We start from the raw sequence: 17,401 nt of genomic DNA on the forward strand, positions 1-17,401 counted from the left end.
TATATTTTTAAAGATTTTATGAAGTCATTATGATCTCTGTGATTAAAGACACATGGCACTTGTAGCTTTCTTCATATAACCATTTATCCTAGGCAGCCTTCCAGCCAATCTGATTTTCCATGCTCTCTCTGTTGGTCTCAGCTTTTACCCATCTTTGTTTATGTTTACTTATCAAATCCTGGTGCTCACTACCATACTCATTCTATTGTTAGTAACACTCACTGTAATCTTTACCCTTTCTGAGAACCTTCTACCTTTTCACTGTAACAGAAAAAACCTGATACTGTTACTGGTATATTATGTTCCTGGAAACCTTCAAGTAATTGACATTAATTTTTCTGCCTCTCTTCTGGTTCATGGTCTGAAGGTGCATGTTGTTGTTTAGCTGCTAAGGCATGTCTGACTCTTTTTGGGACCCCATGGACTATAGCCTGCCAGGCTCCTGTGTGCATGGAATTTCCCAGGCAAGAAGACTGGAATGGGTTGCCATTTCCTTCTCCAGGGGATCTTCCTGACCCAGGGATCAAACCCACATCCATCTCCTGCATTGGCTGGTGAATTCTTTACCATTGAGCCACCAGGGAAGCCCCCCACCCCCAGTAGGTGTATAGAGTTCAGTATTTTCTTGGCTACTTCAAGACCGCTGTTCAGCAGTCCTCAGTTAGAAGCCCCTTATCATTTGAAACTCAAAAATTTCAATCACATATCCTTTAATGAACATTCAGTCGCCTACTTTCCCTTTCCCTCTGTCTATATTAATGACTCTCACGGAAGATTCAGAGTCTGACTGCTTTGTCTTCTTGGGGGATTTGAATGTGTGGGTGGCCCGTCTACTATGCACTATCAAATGAACATCACCACGGCAACAGTGGTCATAAGGTCATGTCATCACCTACCATGGATCTACCCCTAACATTTCAAATGCCTGTCCTTCTACTTTGTATGTGCCCTCACTCCCCTAATTCTGTTAAGTGTCTTCTTTGGTTTTGGCCTCTCCTGGTTATTTCTGGTCACTGACTCCTTCTGCCCATATTTGCCCCTAGTACCTGGACCATGGGCTTCCCAGGTGGCTCAGTGGTAAAGAAACTGCCTGCCAATGCAGGAGATGCAAGTTTGATCCCTGGATAGGGAAAATCCCCTGGAGAAGGAAACGGCAATCCATTCCAGTATTCTGGCCTGGGAAATCCCATGGAGAGAGGAGCCTGGTGGGCTACGGTCCACGGGGTTCCAAAGAGCTGGAACACGACTAAACAACAACACAACAGCAACAACCGGGACCACGTGGTCAGTCAGTTTGGTAGAATTCTTCCCTAGTGCCTGGTCCTTCCCTGACACCTTCCCCATTAAGTTCAACTCTGGAACAACTTGACTGTTTATCTTACCCCTCCTGATTCTGCACCCTGATGCCCCACAAATACCTTAAATTCTATGTGTCACAAACCATTGCTCTTCCCTAATATGATTTGACTGATATATGAGCCCTTGAGTTGATACGATTCCATATATCTGTTAATGAAATCATCATGTACCCACATGTTTGCATCAGAAACCCGAAACGCATCCTTGGTTCCTTCCTCTCTGCCAGATGCAGAACAGCATAGTGACTAAGAAAGGAATTTACCAAGAAATACTTCTGACTTTCAACCCTAGCTTTATGACACTGAGAAAATTCATTAAGCTCCCTAAACCTCAGGTTTCTCCTTGAATTATAAGCACTAATAATGTTGCCTCTATTACAGGGCTGTTAGGAGTTTAAATCCAGAAGCATGCAAAGTGCCTCGCACTTGTTTGGTACTCAGAAATCTGCAATTACCTATTATCAGTAGATGATACTCATATGTGCCTGGCATGTAGGAAGCAATGGAAGTTCAAGCTTGGTCTAGTAGGGCAAACCACGGAGAAGGCAATGGCACCCCACTCCAGTACTCTTGCCTGGATAATCCCATGGATGGAGGAGCCTGGTAGGCTGCAGTCCATGGTGTCGCTAAGAGTCGGACACGACTGAGCGACTTCCCTTTCACTTTTCACTTTCATGCATTGGAGAAGGAAATGGCAACCCACTCCAGTGTTCTTGCCTGTAGAATCCCAGGGACGGGGGAGCCTGGTGGCTGCCGTCTATGGGGTCACACAGAGTTGGACACAACTGAAGTGACTTAGCATAGCATAGCATAGTAGGGCAAACCAACACACAGGTAGAAGAGTGTGCTGAGGGGTGTGATGGGGAGGGAGAGTGCGGTGGGCACACACAGAGCTCATCCAACTGGGAGGCCGAGCAGAGTTATCTTAAGGCTGTCCTTCCTCTCCTCTGCTGGGCCCCGGCTCCTGGGCAGTGCGGGAACCTTCTGTTCCTCCTGCATCCATTCCCCCATCTCTAAACCACTGCTCTCGCTGAGACCAGAGTTACCATTATAAAACATGGAATAGATCATGTTTCTAATTTAAAACCTTCAGTAGATCATCACTGCTTAAAGGATCAAGCCCAAGTCCTTCAGCATGGGATAACTGATATTTTAAAATCTGGACCCAGACATTCTTTCTGTTCTCATTTTATGCCACTCTCCCCTAGTAAGCACTGTCATATTCTGGACATGCATTTGTACTTAGCTTACTTTTCTTTCCCCCTCTTGTATGGGATACTCTTTATCTGAAGATGTAAGGAAAATGTAATGCAATAAACAGCACAAGATGGATTTTTTTTCCTAGCCGCACCCTCTTCATTATTCAGTTTCTATGTAAAACCAGCTGTTCTCTGCACGGCGGACGTTTTGCCTGAGTGGACTGTCACTCATGTATTTGTTTGCCTTCTCCGTAGACAGTGGGTGGAGCTCATTGCATTCATCTTTGAATCTTTGGTAACTTCTTCAGTATAATTTTATTTTTTAACGTTTTGTTTTGAAATAGTTTTAGGCTTATAGAAAAGTTGAAAGAATAGAGATAGGTGATCCAGTATCTGTGTATCAATGTGACTGTTTTGTAAGAAAAAAAGCTAATAAGCTGGATTTTTGTAGCAGCAGCAGTGGCAGGTATAGCCAAAGGCATTCAGCACTAGGAATCTAAGAAGAGAATAGCAGAATTGGAGGTAACATTTAAAAATGGGATTTAACGTATTTTTTTGCAGCTGAACTGCAAGTAGCTTTTTAGGTATTGGTTGTAGGGCCAGAGAACTTTTTTTCCCAGCTCTGCCATAAGTGACCATGTGGCTTGGGGTAAGTCACATGACTTCTGTGGGTCTCGGGTGGCAAATGAGAAGGAATGGAGAAGATAAACTGTAAAGGCCTTGTCAGCTGAGAGATGCTGTAATTCTGTGGACTAGGTTTATGAACATTATCTATCGTGACTTTCCCCTAACAGTTGTCAATGTTTATTTTTAGATGACAGCGTAGAGTTGGCTGAGAGGTTTGTGGATGAAAATGAAGGCTACTTGGTAGATATTCATGACTTTTCTCTGGGTAGCAGTCCACGTGTGCGAAAGCATTTTCCAGAGACTTGGATTTGGCTAGACACCAACATGGGGTACAGATTAAAGTTCTTTGTCTGAATATATTTTGTTTGGTCTTAGTTTTAAGTAAGTTTTGCCCTCTTTCTAACGTTTCAGTATAAACATAGTGTGATAAAGAACTAAATAGACCAAGAGTTTTTAAAGAATGATATTAATTGTATCTAAATATAGTATTTAATTGGAGAAGGAAATGGCAACCCACTCCACTATTCTTGCCTGGAAAATCCTTTGGATGGAGGAACCTGGTGGGTTATAGTCTATGGGGTTACAGAGAGTTGAACACAGCTGAGCAACTGAACACACGCATGCATAGTATTTAATATAGCTGTATGTGAATTGTGACAGTAAGAGTATCATCAAGGAGAAGACAGGCCTTTTCTAAAGAAGGATGATTTTAATTTCCTTAAAGTCGCATGGCTCTCACTGGGGGAAGACTGCTGGGAGTTCCGTTGTTGCTTGGGGTGGGATGCGCCCATGATTGTTCCTTCTGCCTTGTGATGCCCCATTAAACATCCCTGTGAGCCACAGGCAGAAGAGGTGTGGGTCTTGAAAAGAATTCAGCTTAGCTAACAAACTCTGTGCTACCTGGCGTGATGACTCAACAAGTAAATCATGAAATCTGCATATATTGTGAGTCAGCTATTTATGGAAACTTGAAATAAGACACGAGTCACACCTCCAAAAACAAATAACAGCATTGACAAGAATACAGAGGGAAACTTTTATGCATATTGAGGGAGACAAATGGGAGTTAAATTTGGAAAAGGGTATTTATTATCTACATAAAATTTTTGAAAATGATGCTTGTCTTGAAGATATAAATATTGTAGAAAGATTTTTATTGGAATATGGATCAGTTTGCAGTGTTATGACCTTATTATGACCTGTTCCTTGAGAACTTGGAATGTATTATTTTATGCTTAAATCTTTAAAAAAATCTAGATACATATATTATTTGGAAAATTAAAATTTCCCAAAACATGAAAATTCTTCCAAAACATGGTTTAGGTTATGTTGGCTTATTTTGAAGTGTGTCTGTTCTTGGTTTTGTGACTTTTATGTTTATCTTGACTTCAGTTCCAGGATTTACCAAGAATTCGAAGTTACTGTGCCTGATTCTATCACTTCTTGGGTTGCAACTGCTTTTGTGATCTCTGAGGATTTAGGTCTTGGACTAACAACTGCTCCAGTGGAGGTAGTGTACCAAAGAGCTGCTTATAGATGGTACAATGCCACGAAGTGAAGAGAGTGTCAACTCCTCAGTGGATTTTAAAAAAGTGATTGCTTATGATGTTGATCATAGTTTGGAGATTTCTTGGTGTTTCCTTTTTGTTTTTCATCTGTTTTACATTTTCAAGTGTGAACTGTATTAAACTGTTAACTGTGCTAGCTCTGTATTGAGATTTGGATAGTAAGTTTAGTATTGACTGAGTCCAATCACTTCCAAAGGCCAGAAGAGAGAGAATGCCCTCTTTAAAGACGAGCAGAACTCAGAATGTCCCCTAGCAAACATTCCTTCACAACTCTTTGGTCAAATTATATCCCATGTCACTTCCTAAACCATCGCTGACAAGAGGAATATAATGACTGTGATTGGTCTTAGACCAGTAGCTTTCAGCTCTGTCATATCTGAAGCCGGTTTTTAAAAACATAAAAAAATAAAAACGGTTTTATTTTGTTTTGTCCCTCAACCATCTATGCAAATGAAATGCATAGAAAATTTAATATACCTTCATACTTAATTAAAACAATCAATAAGATGTCCTAAGTGAAATACCAAGGAGAAATAAAAGGAAAGTAATGTATAATAAAATAATATACTTTTTAGTATGTAAGTGGGCAGGCATAGTTGCACAAGAAAGCCTAGTAACATATTTGAATATTTATGCAGTATATAGAATCACCTTGTGTGCAACAGCTGCAAAATGCAATTTGATATAAATGTATTATTTTAGCAATGCAAAAACCTTGAGTGGTGCTGCCTGTGGTGATGTAAAGTTTTGAAATAGTGAAGAAGTTTTGGTAAAGTTACAAAACAAAGGGCAGCTTCCTCTTGATTTACAAAATAGTTATATATTGATAGATGCTTTGGGTTTATATATGTGTTGTCATTAGGTTTTAAGTCCAGGTTATTATAACCAGGTGCTTTATCTACATGAAAGGACATTTAAGAATCATGAGGAACACAGGACAGTTCTTCATTGTCTGGGACTGTCCAGAGCATGCAGACCTTCCCTGCTAAGTGCCAAGAGCACTCACTGTGACAGTCTGAGACTGCCACAGATTTCCAAATAAACTTCTAGGAGAGAATTAACTGCTGCCAGTGAGAAGCTTGGCCAACACTATCAGAGTTTAGGTGACCAACATATATGTATATGTTTATATGTTGGGCTTCCCTGGTAGCTCAGACAGTAAAGAATCTTCCTGCACTCCAGGAGACCCCAGTTTGATCCCTGAGTCAGGAAGATCTCCTGGAGAAGGGAATGGCTACCCACTCCAGTATTCTTGCCTGGAGAATTCCATGGACAGAGGAGCCTGGCGGGCTACAGTCCATAGGGTAGTAGACAAAAAAAGGTCATTTACTTTTTACAGGAGTCTAAGACAGATGCTATTTCATTTGGGCAGTGGCTTTAAAAGCAGAATGATGGAATCGGCATGGCAGAGTAGTAGAAGAGGAGCCTGGCTATGGCCTCAGACATGGCGGGATCCAGTTCTGGCTCTTGGACTTGCCAGCAGCATGCTCTTGTACCAGTTACAGAGGTGGCTGAGCTTCAGGTTTCTTTCCTGTAAAATATGACTGTAACACCTGCCTGCATAGGTGTGATGAAATAATTTAAGGTCCCTGGTTCCTAGTAGGAGTTTCATAAAACACAGTGATTACTGTGTTATAAATCACAGCAGTATGCCCCTGTTTGTTTAGGATAGGTTGCTGTTTTCTGTTGGTAGGCAAGAGGACATTTCTATGTGAAGCTACTAATAAATGTCGTAGGTTTTGTGAGATTTAAGTGTGTAAAGTGTGAAGCTCTGGACTTTAAAATCTGTATTCATTGTGTTCTTTCCAGCTCCAAGCCTTCCAACCATTTTTCATTTTTTTGAATCTTCCATACTCTGTCATCAGAGGTGAAGAATTTGCTTTGGAAGTAACCATATTCAATTATTTGAAAGATGCCACTGAGGTAATGTGCTAAAAGGTTTGTTCATCATTTACATGTCAGGAAAAAATGAAGAAAACATGCTGGCATTGGGTTATGTAGTGTTTGGGCATCTAAAAAGTGTATGCATTTCTGGAATATTGAAAATAGCCGTACTTTGCCCACCATTTCTTCAGCTTATTAATGTTGAAGGATATTGCTGGCATGTCCAGACGTTTTCCCCTTAATTTCTAGTGCGAGTTCTCTGCTTTAGTCCCACAAGTTCATTTCTTGGCATCTCTCTTCCTCTTTCCTGCCCCTTTCTCCCCACATTTTTCCCATACTGTACTCCCACACGGAGAATGTCTTACCACTTCACACTGCCATTGAGTGCCCACTGAAACTGGCGAGGATTTATTCCTTTCAAGGACTGGTTTGGAACTAAGGTGTCTTCCTTGAGGCATCTCACTCATGCTGTTAGGCTTGCGGTCCCCATATTTGTACAGTATTTTCTTTTTTTAAGTCTATTTTTAAATGGAGAATAATTGCTTTACAATGTTGTGTTGGTTTCTGCCATGCATCAACATGAATCAGCCATAGATATACATATGTCCCCTCTCTCTTGGACCCTCCCCCCCCCCACCATCCCACCCCTCTAGGTTATCACAGGGCACTGGGTTGAGCTCCCTGTGTTAATGTATTCTGTTTCCAAGGCTTTGATTTTTGAGTCATGGTCTGGTGTCGCCTCAGCCAGTCAGTTCCCTGTAGGGCAGGGGTAGGCCCACTGTTTGTGATGTGCCCATAGTGGTGCTAATGAAATGATTCCCACCCCAACCCGACCAAGACTAGGGACTGTAATTAACCTTACTACCTGAAAATGCCATCATCTCTTTAAGCACTATGTCCAATGGCACCCCCCTCCAGTACTCTTGCCTGGAAAATCCCATGGATGGAGGAGCCTGGTAGGCTGTAGTCCATGGGGTCGCTAAGAGTCGGACACGACTGAGCGACTTCCCTTTCACTTTTCACTTCCATGCATTGGAGAAGGAAATGGCAACCCACTCCAGTGTTCTTGCCTGGAGAATCCCAGGGACGGGGGAGCCTGGTGGGCTTCCGTCTATGGGGTCGCACAGACTCGGACATGACTGAAGCAACTTACCAGCAGCAGCAGCTAGAGAATAAACTGATTCTTATTTTCTAATTTTACTTTTTAATTTTCTCAACATGGTATAGTGTAAAGAGCAAAAGATCTGGAGTCAGAAGGCCCAGATCCAGTATCTAGCTTGTCCACTTAAGAACAAGTAACTTAATTGCAGTTTACTCATCTGTTAGATAAGAAATATTTTGATAAACAGATGAGAAAATAAGTGGGAAAAACAATTTGTAAAGTCTAAGATCTGGAGAAATACTCTTCTTGATGAGCCTGGCAACTTTGATGTACTCTATGAAAGTTTACAACCAACATGTGCTTCAGGACTAGTGTCTGAGTCATACTTCTCTTGGAATAATTTTAGCAGAGATTCTCAATGAGTGTAATAACATTTCATCCTGTTTGCCTCAGGTTTTTCTAAAGGGACTAGTGTCCCAGGATGACACAGCTGAGTCAGGCTGGTGGTAGTACCATGACATGAAATAACCCAGCTCTCAGAAAATGAGAGAATTTAGTGTTAGTGGGAGTTTAATGTTAGACTTGAAGAATGCCATTTCCCCACTTGTCTTGAGGTAGGTGGAAAAAGCATGGGAAAGCACTCGGTTTTTCCTGTACCTCTACACGCTCTTCTTGGCTGAACCTTTCTGTCTCGTTTTTCTCTAATCTTGGGCCTCACAGATTTAACTGCAATTAAAAGGGTATGGCAACCCACTCCAGTATTCTTGCCTGCAGAATCCCATGGACAGAGGAGCCTGGCGGGCTGCAGTCCACAGGATTGCAAAGAGTCGACTGAAGCGACTTAGCATGTATGCACAAAGCAGCATTTTACTGAGGAGCAATTTATTATACAGAACCTTTGATGACTTTTTTTTTTTCTTCCAGGTTAAGGTAATCATTGAGAAAAGTGATGCTTTTGATATTCTAATGGCTTCGAACGAAATAAATGCCACGGGACACCAACAGACCATTCTGGTTCCCAGTGAGGATGGGGCAACTGTTCTTTTCCCGATCAGGCCAACACGTCTCGGGGAAGTGCCCATCACGGTCACAGCTGTTTCACCTGCTGCTTCTGATGCCGTCACCCAGAGGATTTTAGTGAAGGTAAATATTTGAAGCCTAAAACGAAATGGAAATACAGAATTGAAAAGGAAGCAGAAGATGGTTTTTCTCATGGTTAAATTTGTTTTCAAGACCTAGTAGGACATCTTCTCCACCCTCCAGGAATGCCTAATGTTTTTCTCATCTAAATGTAAAAATATATCACGCAATTGGAGGTAATTGCCAATGTCTTATTCAAATTTTTAGTATGATTATAAAGCAGGTTATATTTACACTCTATGTGACATTGGAATCCTGTTAAATTGTGCCAAGTTGATATATAGATTTTGAATTTTTGAATTCCTCAGTACAGGTAGAATAGGTTTTGTAGGTTTTTTCCGGAGAAGACAGGATGCACAAAAAGGCAACTCAGCATAGTGGATAAGCACTGGTGTTCTGGAGGGAGGCAGCCCTGGATTTCATCCCAGCTCTGTCAAGGGTGCCTTTGGACAAGGTATTTAATCTCTGTCTTTAAATAATAAAAGGACCTATTTCAGAGGGTTTTTCATCCCCTTTTCATCTTCTCCTTTATCATTTCCATTGCCATTCTGTGAACTATTTTCTCTAATTTAAAGAGAAAGTAAAAATTTATTAATGGGTTTGAACCAAGACCTTGTAGGCACTTATCTAACCATACACAGGCCAGATGATTAACTCATTATCTGTCTATGCTGCTGCTGCTGCTGCTAAGTTGCTTCAGTCGTTTCCGACTCTGTGCGACCCCATAGACTGCAGCCCACCAGGCTCCCCCGTCCCTGGGATTCTCCAGGCAAGAACACTGGAGTAGGTTGCCATTTCCTTCTCCAATGCATGAAAGTGAAAAATGAAAGTGAAGTCGCTTAGTCGTGTCCTACTCTTAGCGACCCCGTGGACTGCAGCCCACCAGGCCCCTCCATCCATGGGATTTTCCAGCAAGAGTACTGGAGTGGGGTGCCATCGCCTTCTCCGTTATCTGCCTATAGTTTTCTCTAGACAGAGAAATAGAGACCACGTTAATTGTGTTACTTTTTATCAACAGGCTGAAGGAATAGAAAAATCGTATTCACAATCCATCTTGCTGGATTTAACTGACAGCACGCTACAAACTACCCTGAAAACACTGAGCTTCTCCTTTCCTCCTCACACAGTGAGTGGCAGTGAGAGGGTTCAGGTCACTGCAATCGGTAAGAGCAGAGTATATCACCGTCACTACTGGTTTATTTGTATATGATAATACACATTTCTCATTTATTTGTACATGCATTTTCTTTTTTAATGAATTATTTAAATTGAAGTACAGTTGATTGACCGTGTTTTGGGGGAACAGTAAAGTGATTCAGTTATACATATGTATACATATATATTATTTTTCAGATCCTGTTCCATTATAGTTTATTACAAGACATTGAATATAGTTCCCTGTACTGTACAGTAGGCCTTTTTAGGTATATTTTCTTATTTAATCCTAATTAAATAAGGAGTTGCAAAAACATTTTAGTTGCTGCCAACCGCTGATTACAGTGGAAAGGCAAGTAAGGGGTGTGTTCTGGACCAGTTCTTCTCAGTCTTCAAGGTGCACATGAATCTTCTGGGGACCCTGTGTGAAGGCAGATTCTGGCTCAGTAGGCGTGGGGTGAGCCCTGGATCTGCATTTCTAACAGGCTCCCGAGTGTTGCTGATGTTTCCGATGTGCAGTCCACTCTGAGTAGCCAGGCCACAATATTGTGTGGCTGGAGCGAGGAGTTGTTCTGCCTTTGTGGCTCTCAATCACTGGTGAATATCACAGCCTCCTGTGGAGCTTTGAAAATACGCAAGTATCTGGGTTCCACTCCCAGTCTACTCAATGAGACTCCCTTGGGCTATGGCTAGGGCATGCATGTTTTGAAAAGGTTCTGCTAGTGCTTCTGACAACCAGAAGTTGAAGACCACTGCCTCGAGTGGTTCTCTGTGCAGAATGCAAGTACCCTGTACCACTGGAAGCTACCCACTGACTTAGTCACCTTCTCCTAGTTGCCAAAGTACTTTCAACTATTAGAACTTCCACAGAAATGGCTTATTTGTATAGTTGTGCTTTACAAATAACTGAAAGAAATGTTCAGATTTTGTTGTTCAGTTGCTCAGTCGTGTCCGACTTTGTGACCCCATGGACTGCAGCACGCCAGACTTCCTTGTCCTTCACTATCTCCTGGAGTTTGCTCAAACTTGAGTTGATGATGCTATCCAACCATCTCATCCTCTGTCACCCCCTTCTCCTCCTGCCCTTAATCTTTCCCAGATCAGGGTCTTTTCCAATGAGTCAGCTCTTTGCATCAGGTAGCCCAAGTATTGGAAATGTTTCGATTAATGACATCTAAATAATTTGTCAGGTCTTTGAGGTGTCAAGACCTAAGGCACTTTTTCAGAGGTTCTTTTGAATCTCACCTGCAGGTGTCGTGCTTTTTATTATTACTCCAAACAACCAGTCCCTCTAGAGAGGGCTTTTTGGGGAGACTTAGATATAATTCTTAAAAATAAATAAATGAACTCTCTGTTGAGGAGAATACATTCTGCTTAAGCATCTCCCACAGTGGTGGGGTGCTGGGAGATGGTATGGCGTGTGTGCACACATACAGAGGGATGAGCCTTGAAGTTTTTTCTTTTTTTTTTTTTTTTTCTTTTTAAACTTTTTATTTTGTATTGGGGTAAAGGCTGCCCACTCCAGTATTCTGGCCTGGAGAATTCCGTAGACTGTATAGTCCATGGTATCAGAAAGAGTCAGACATGACTGAGTGATAGCTTACGGTGAATGGTGTCGGATTTGTCATCTCCGAAGAAGACTTAACTTTGGGACCAGGGACCAGGCTTGATCACTCAAGAGGTTTTGTGTAGCAGGGTTTTATTAAAGTGAAAAGGAACAGGGAAAGCTTCTGACACAGACGTTGGAAGAGGAATGGAGAATGCCCCCCTTGCTAGTGTTAGCAAGGGAGTTAAATATTTTTTAAATTGGTTATTACAGTAAATCAAAAGAATGTCTCAAGGTTGTAAACATCTTACTAGACTCACTTCCACAATATACATTTTAAGATAACAGGATTGGTCAGAAGATTTTCAGGAAGGAGAAACATGTCCTCAAGCAGAATACCTTATTGTTATATAATCCTTACTAAGGAATGTCGGAGGAAACGTTTGTCCTTTCCTCCTTGAGAATTTCAGATCCCTATCTCCTCCTTGAGAACCCCAGACCCCTTTCTCCTCCTCGGGGACCCTGGACTTCTTATCAACCTGCCTAGGAATTGATTCTCTCATGAGCGACTTTCACTTTCTTTCAGAGCCAGTTAACAATGTTGTGGTAGTTTCGGGTGGACAGTGAAGGGACTCAGCCATACATACACATGCATCCATTCTCCCCCAAACTCCCATCCCATCCAGGCTGCCACATAACATTGAGCAGAGTTCCATGTGCTATATAGTAGGTCCCTGTTGGGCATCCATTTATAATATAGCAGTGTATATATCTGGAGAAGGCAATGGCAACCCACTCCAGTACTCTTGCCTGGAAAATCCCATGGATGGAGGAGCCTGGTGGGCTGCAGTCCATGGGGTCGCTAGGAGTCGGACACGACTGAGTGACTTCATTTTCACTTTTCACTTTCATGCATTGGAGAAGGAAATCGCAATCCACTCCAGTGTTCTTGCCTGGAGAATCCCAGAGACGGGGGAGCCTGGTGGGCTGCCGTCTATGGGGTCGCACAGAGTCGGACACGACTGAAATGACTTAGCAGTAGTGTATATATGTTCATCCCCAAACTCCCTAACTATCCCTTCCCCCCAAGAACCTTGAAGTTTGAGTGTGTACCATCTTTCCTTATGTTGGAATGAGTCTGCCTGTGGTTGCTGAATATTCTGAAGTTTAAATTTTAAAGTTTGATTTAAAATAATGTTTTTTTTTCAAGTTTTATTTTTATATAGTATTTATTTAAAAAACCTGTTTGGTTTTTCATTTTCTATTAAAAAACCTGTTTGTGTTTTATTTGGTGAATATTGGCTTGCTTCTTTGAATATTAAAAGTCCAAGTTTATGTTCACTTTGAATATTAAAAGCATACTGTGCAGTGGTGGTAATAATAAGGAACAAAACCTGCACTGGTATTTACTTCTCCAAGTTAACGTCTAAAGTTTAAGACATGGTACGCTAGCGTGACTGCAGCCCACCCACATGAAAGTCTTCCTCTCTTATTTGGATTCACTTTTTTAGGAGCAAGTTTTCAGTAGGTATTTGGACTTGGAATGGTGACGTTTTTAAAGTAAACCACACTGACGAATATTCTTCTCTATACAGTTCAACCATAGTGAGGTCAAAATTAGAACTCAGCCTTTACATTTCTAAATTTTTACTTATTTTCTTGAGTCATGGTGTTAGAATGTGGGTAGAGGAATGTGGGTAAGAGTGTGTTTTGTTCAACTGTATGTTACTCACTTTGAAGAATACTTTTAACCCGTTTTGATCCTGAGATTCACTGAAACATATATACCAGTTAGTTCTACTTTGTTGTTGATAAATAGAGCACACTGAAAAATACCACAAGCCCTGCCCTTAGAACGTCATTTCTCAAGAATTTTTAGTGTATTAGTAAGGAAGTCAATATAAAGTTCTATTTATATGAAGAATACTCATAGTAAAACTTTTCTTCCCTGTTTAAGAATGATGATTTCCTAATGCAAATCCTGATATTTTGGTTAGAAATTTTAAAAAATCTTACAGTTTGCTTATATGTGCTGTATCTTTGAGCTAAAAGTCTCCTAATTTGTTGCATAATCTACAAGTTCAGTACCACCGTATTCTCATTTATTTGACCAGTCTTCCTAAAAGCTTGATGTAAAGTTTCTGCTGTGTTCCTGGCGGTGGAGCAGTCACAGTGCTTCAGTGTCGGGCGCCTTCTGCTCCCTTTGCCACTAGGAAGTATGTTTATTGGGGATTTGCTGACCTTGATAAATGTCTTGTGCTTTCAGGAGATATTCTTGGTTCTTCCATCAATGGCTTAGCCTCCCTGATTCGGATGCCGTATGGCTGTGGTGAACAGAACATGATAAATTTTGCTCCAAATATTTATATTTTGGATTATCTGACTAAAAAGAAACAACTGACGGAGAATTTAAAAGAAAAAGCCCTTTCTTTTATGAGGCAAGGTAAGCATTTTAGAAATATACTTTTTTTTTTTTTTGTAAAAATACATTTGTTTCTGTTTTTGGTTTGTTTTTGGTCAGAGTTGACTCTAGACTGTATTTCAAAATGGACAGATTTTGGCTTTGCTGTGTGATTGTGACATGAGATGGTGTGGAGTGTGCTAGAAGTGTTAACAGCTGTCACTACTTGTCCTCAGCTCCAGGCTCACTGACTGCTGCTAAGATGTTTGTTAAAGGAGTTTGATCCTGGAGGGGCTTATATTTTCATAAGGGATTGGAAATTTAAAGCCACTTAAAAATCTGATGCTGAAGGACAGGCAAGGCTGGTGTGCTGCAGTTCATGGGGTCGCAAAGAGCTGGACACAACTGAGACTGCTACTTTGCAGGAATTTATGACATCTCATGCCCAGGTCCTTAAGTCCTCTAGGAAATTCTCAAAGATGTAGCAATTGGTACTTTCTGTACTGAAAGAAAGTGAAAGTGAAGTCGCTTAGTCGTGTCCGACTCTTTGCGACCCCATGGACTGGAGCCTACCAGGCTTCTCTGTCCATGGCATTTTCCAGGCAGTAGTATTGGAGTGAATTGCCATGTCCTTCTCCAGGGATTTTCCCAACCCAGGGATTGAATCTGGGTCTCCCGCATTGTAGACAGACGCTTTACCATCTGAGCCACCAGGGAAGTACTGAGCTGCCTCTTAAAAATTGTTCTCCTTTCTGCATATGTTTGTGCATCAGCCATGTTTTTTTCAGTTTAGCTATTAATTTATTTAAAAAGAATGGTAAAAATATCAAATGTTTATCATATATGCAGAAAACACACATTATTAATGTTTCAAGGAAAATGGTACTTATATACTAAGACATTTCCTGTTTTCCAAGTACTATGGTCTTCATGTAATGCATCTTTGCATGTCCTCTACCTGGAATGGCCTTCATGATCTATGAATTATGTTTGCTTGTTAAAATCCACTGATTTTTAAAGTGATTCAGTCATATTTTAAATATATAAATACAGGAGCTGCTTTTTTCCAAGAGGCAAGCTTATTGGAAACAGGGTAACAGGGTAAGTTGTTATCATTATTACACAGCAGTTAGTTTAGGATAAACGTGTCCCTTTATAATGAGGGAACCTGGAAGAAAAGCTCACATTAAAATAATGTCTTTACTGAGTTTTCTAATTCTTAACTGTGGAAAAGTTAGCCAATTCACTAACAAGCTTGCCTTAAACTTATAATTAGTTTAAGCACTGGTACCAGGGACTCTTGGTATAGTGTTCAGTTCAGTTCAGTCGCTCAGTCATGTCCGACTCTTTGTGATCCCATGAACTGCAGCACGCCAGGCCTCCCTGTCCATCACCGACTCCCAGACCCGTGTCCACTGAGTCGGTGATGCCATCCAATCATCTCATCTTCTGTCTTCCCTTTCTCTTCCTGCCCTCAGTCTTTCCCAGCATCAGGGTCTTTTCCAATGAGTCAGCTCTTCTCATCAGGTGGCCAAAGTATTGAAGTTTTAGCTTCAACATCAGTCCTTCCAATGAACATCCAGGACTGATCTCCTTTAGGATGGATTGGTTGGATCTCCTTGCAGTCCAAGGGACTCTCAAGAGTCTTCTCCAGCACCACAGTTCAAAAGCATCAATTCTTCGGTGCTCAGCTTTCTTTGTAGTCCAACTCTCACATCCATACATGACCACTGGAAAAATCATAGCCTTGACTAGACAGACCTTTGTTGGCAAAGTAATGTCTCTGCTTTTTAACATGCTGCCTAGGTTGGTCATAACTTTCCTTCCAAGGAGTAAGCAAGCGTCTTTTAATTTCATGGCTGCAATCACCATCTGCCATGATTTTGGAGACCCCCCAAATAAAGTCAGCCGCTGTGTCCAGTGTTTCCCCATCTGTTTGCCATGAAGTGATGGGACCAGATGCCATGATCTTCGTTTTCTGAATGTTGAGCTTTAAGCCAACTTTTTCACTCTCCACCTTCATCAAGGGACTTTTGAGTTCCTCCTCACTTTCTGCCATAAGGGTGGTGTCATCTGCATATCTGAGGTTGTTGATATTTCTCCCGGCAATCTTGATTCCAGCTTGTGCTTCTTCCAGCCCAGTGTTTCTCATGATGGACTCTGCATATAAGTTAAATAAGCAGGGTGACAATATACAGCCTTGACTTACTCCTTTTCCTATTTGGAACCAGTCTGTTGATCCATGTCCAGTTCTAACTGTTGCCTCCTCACCTGCATATAGGTTTCTGAAGAGGCAGGTCAGGTGGTCTGGTATTCCCATCTCTTTCAGAATTTTCCACAGTTTATTGTGATCCACACAGTCAAAGGCTTTGGCATAGTGTATGCCACATTAATGGAGAAGGCAATGGCAGGCCACTCCAGTACTCTTGCCTGGAAAATCCCATGGACAGAGGAGCTTGGAAGGGTGCAGTCCATGGGGTCACGAAGAGTCAGACATGACTGGGCGACTTCACTTTCACTTTCCACTTTCATGCATTGGAGAAGGAAATGGCAACCCACTCCAGTGTTCTTGCCTGGAGAATCCCAGAGACGGGGGAGCCTGGTGGGCTGCCGTCTATGGGGTTGCACAGAGTCGGACATGACTGAAGTGAATTAGCAGCAGCAGCAGCATTCCACATTAAAATCAGGTGAGATGTTGGTATAGTGCCATAATAGTTATAGTTATGGAGATGAATAAAAACTATTTTTCATAACTGTGCATCTTTTAAAGACAAGATTTTGACTTGTATTTGAAATTTAGTTTGGCTGATTTCAAGTAGAGAGTGTGTAGGCACTAGACTGGTGCTTTATAACTTGATATATTACCTTCTTTGAGATATTCTTTGATATATTACATTCTTTGAGAGAGTATAGAGAACAGAGGAGCCTGGCATGCTGCAGTCCATAGGGTCACAAAGAGTAGGACAGTGACTGAATAACAACAAATAAAATAAAGTGAAATATTTTAGAAAATGCCACTGATTGCATATTTTATATGTTTCTGGAATGTTGGCCAATCAAATATCAATGCTTTAAAGAAACAGAATAAGTTTTCTAGCATGAACCATTTGGAGTGAAAGTCGCTCAGTCGTATCCGACTCTTTGCGACCACGTGGACTATACAGTCCATGGGATTCTCCAGGCCAGAATACTGCCGTGGGTAGCCTTTTCCTTCTCCAGGGAGTCTTCCCAACCCAGGGATCGAATCCAGTCTCCCACATTGCAGGCAGATCCTTTACCAGCTGAGCCACAAGGGAAGTCCATTAAGGAACAATAATTCACGCCTTAAAAATTTGAGTTTCTGTACTGGACACTTTGCTGTGGGTTAGTATTGACAGATGCCCTAAAAAATGAACACTCCAAGTCCTCAGTATCTGTTTTT

General features: G+C 41.5%; 1 protein-coding gene across 1 annotated transcript in view; it reads left to right on the top strand.

Moving 5' to 3' along the window:
• The window catches only part of CD109 (CD109 molecule), a 134,699-nt gene that overhangs the window by 89,757 nt on the left and 27,541 nt on the right, over positions 1 to 17,401 (top strand). The window contains exons 18-23 of the mRNA XM_024996919.2: positions 3,372 to 3,513; positions 4,577 to 4,694; positions 6,562 to 6,675; positions 8,663 to 8,881; positions 9,897 to 10,041; positions 13,846 to 14,022. Coding sequence (XP_024852687.1) covers positions 3,372 to 3,513; positions 4,577 to 4,694; positions 6,562 to 6,675; positions 8,663 to 8,881; positions 9,897 to 10,041; positions 13,846 to 14,022 — 915 coding nt within the window. The remainder of the gene's footprint in view (positions 1 to 3,371; positions 3,514 to 4,576; positions 4,695 to 6,561; positions 6,676 to 8,662; positions 8,882 to 9,896; positions 10,042 to 13,845; positions 14,023 to 17,401) is intronic.

Source organism: Bos taurus, chromosome 9 (genome assembly GCF_002263795.3).
Source record: "Bos taurus isolate L1 Dominette 01449 registration number 42190680 breed Hereford chromosome 9, ARS-UCD2.0, whole genome shotgun sequence".
Classification (NCBI taxonomy): Eukaryota; Metazoa; Chordata; class Mammalia; order Artiodactyla; family Bovidae; genus Bos; species Bos taurus.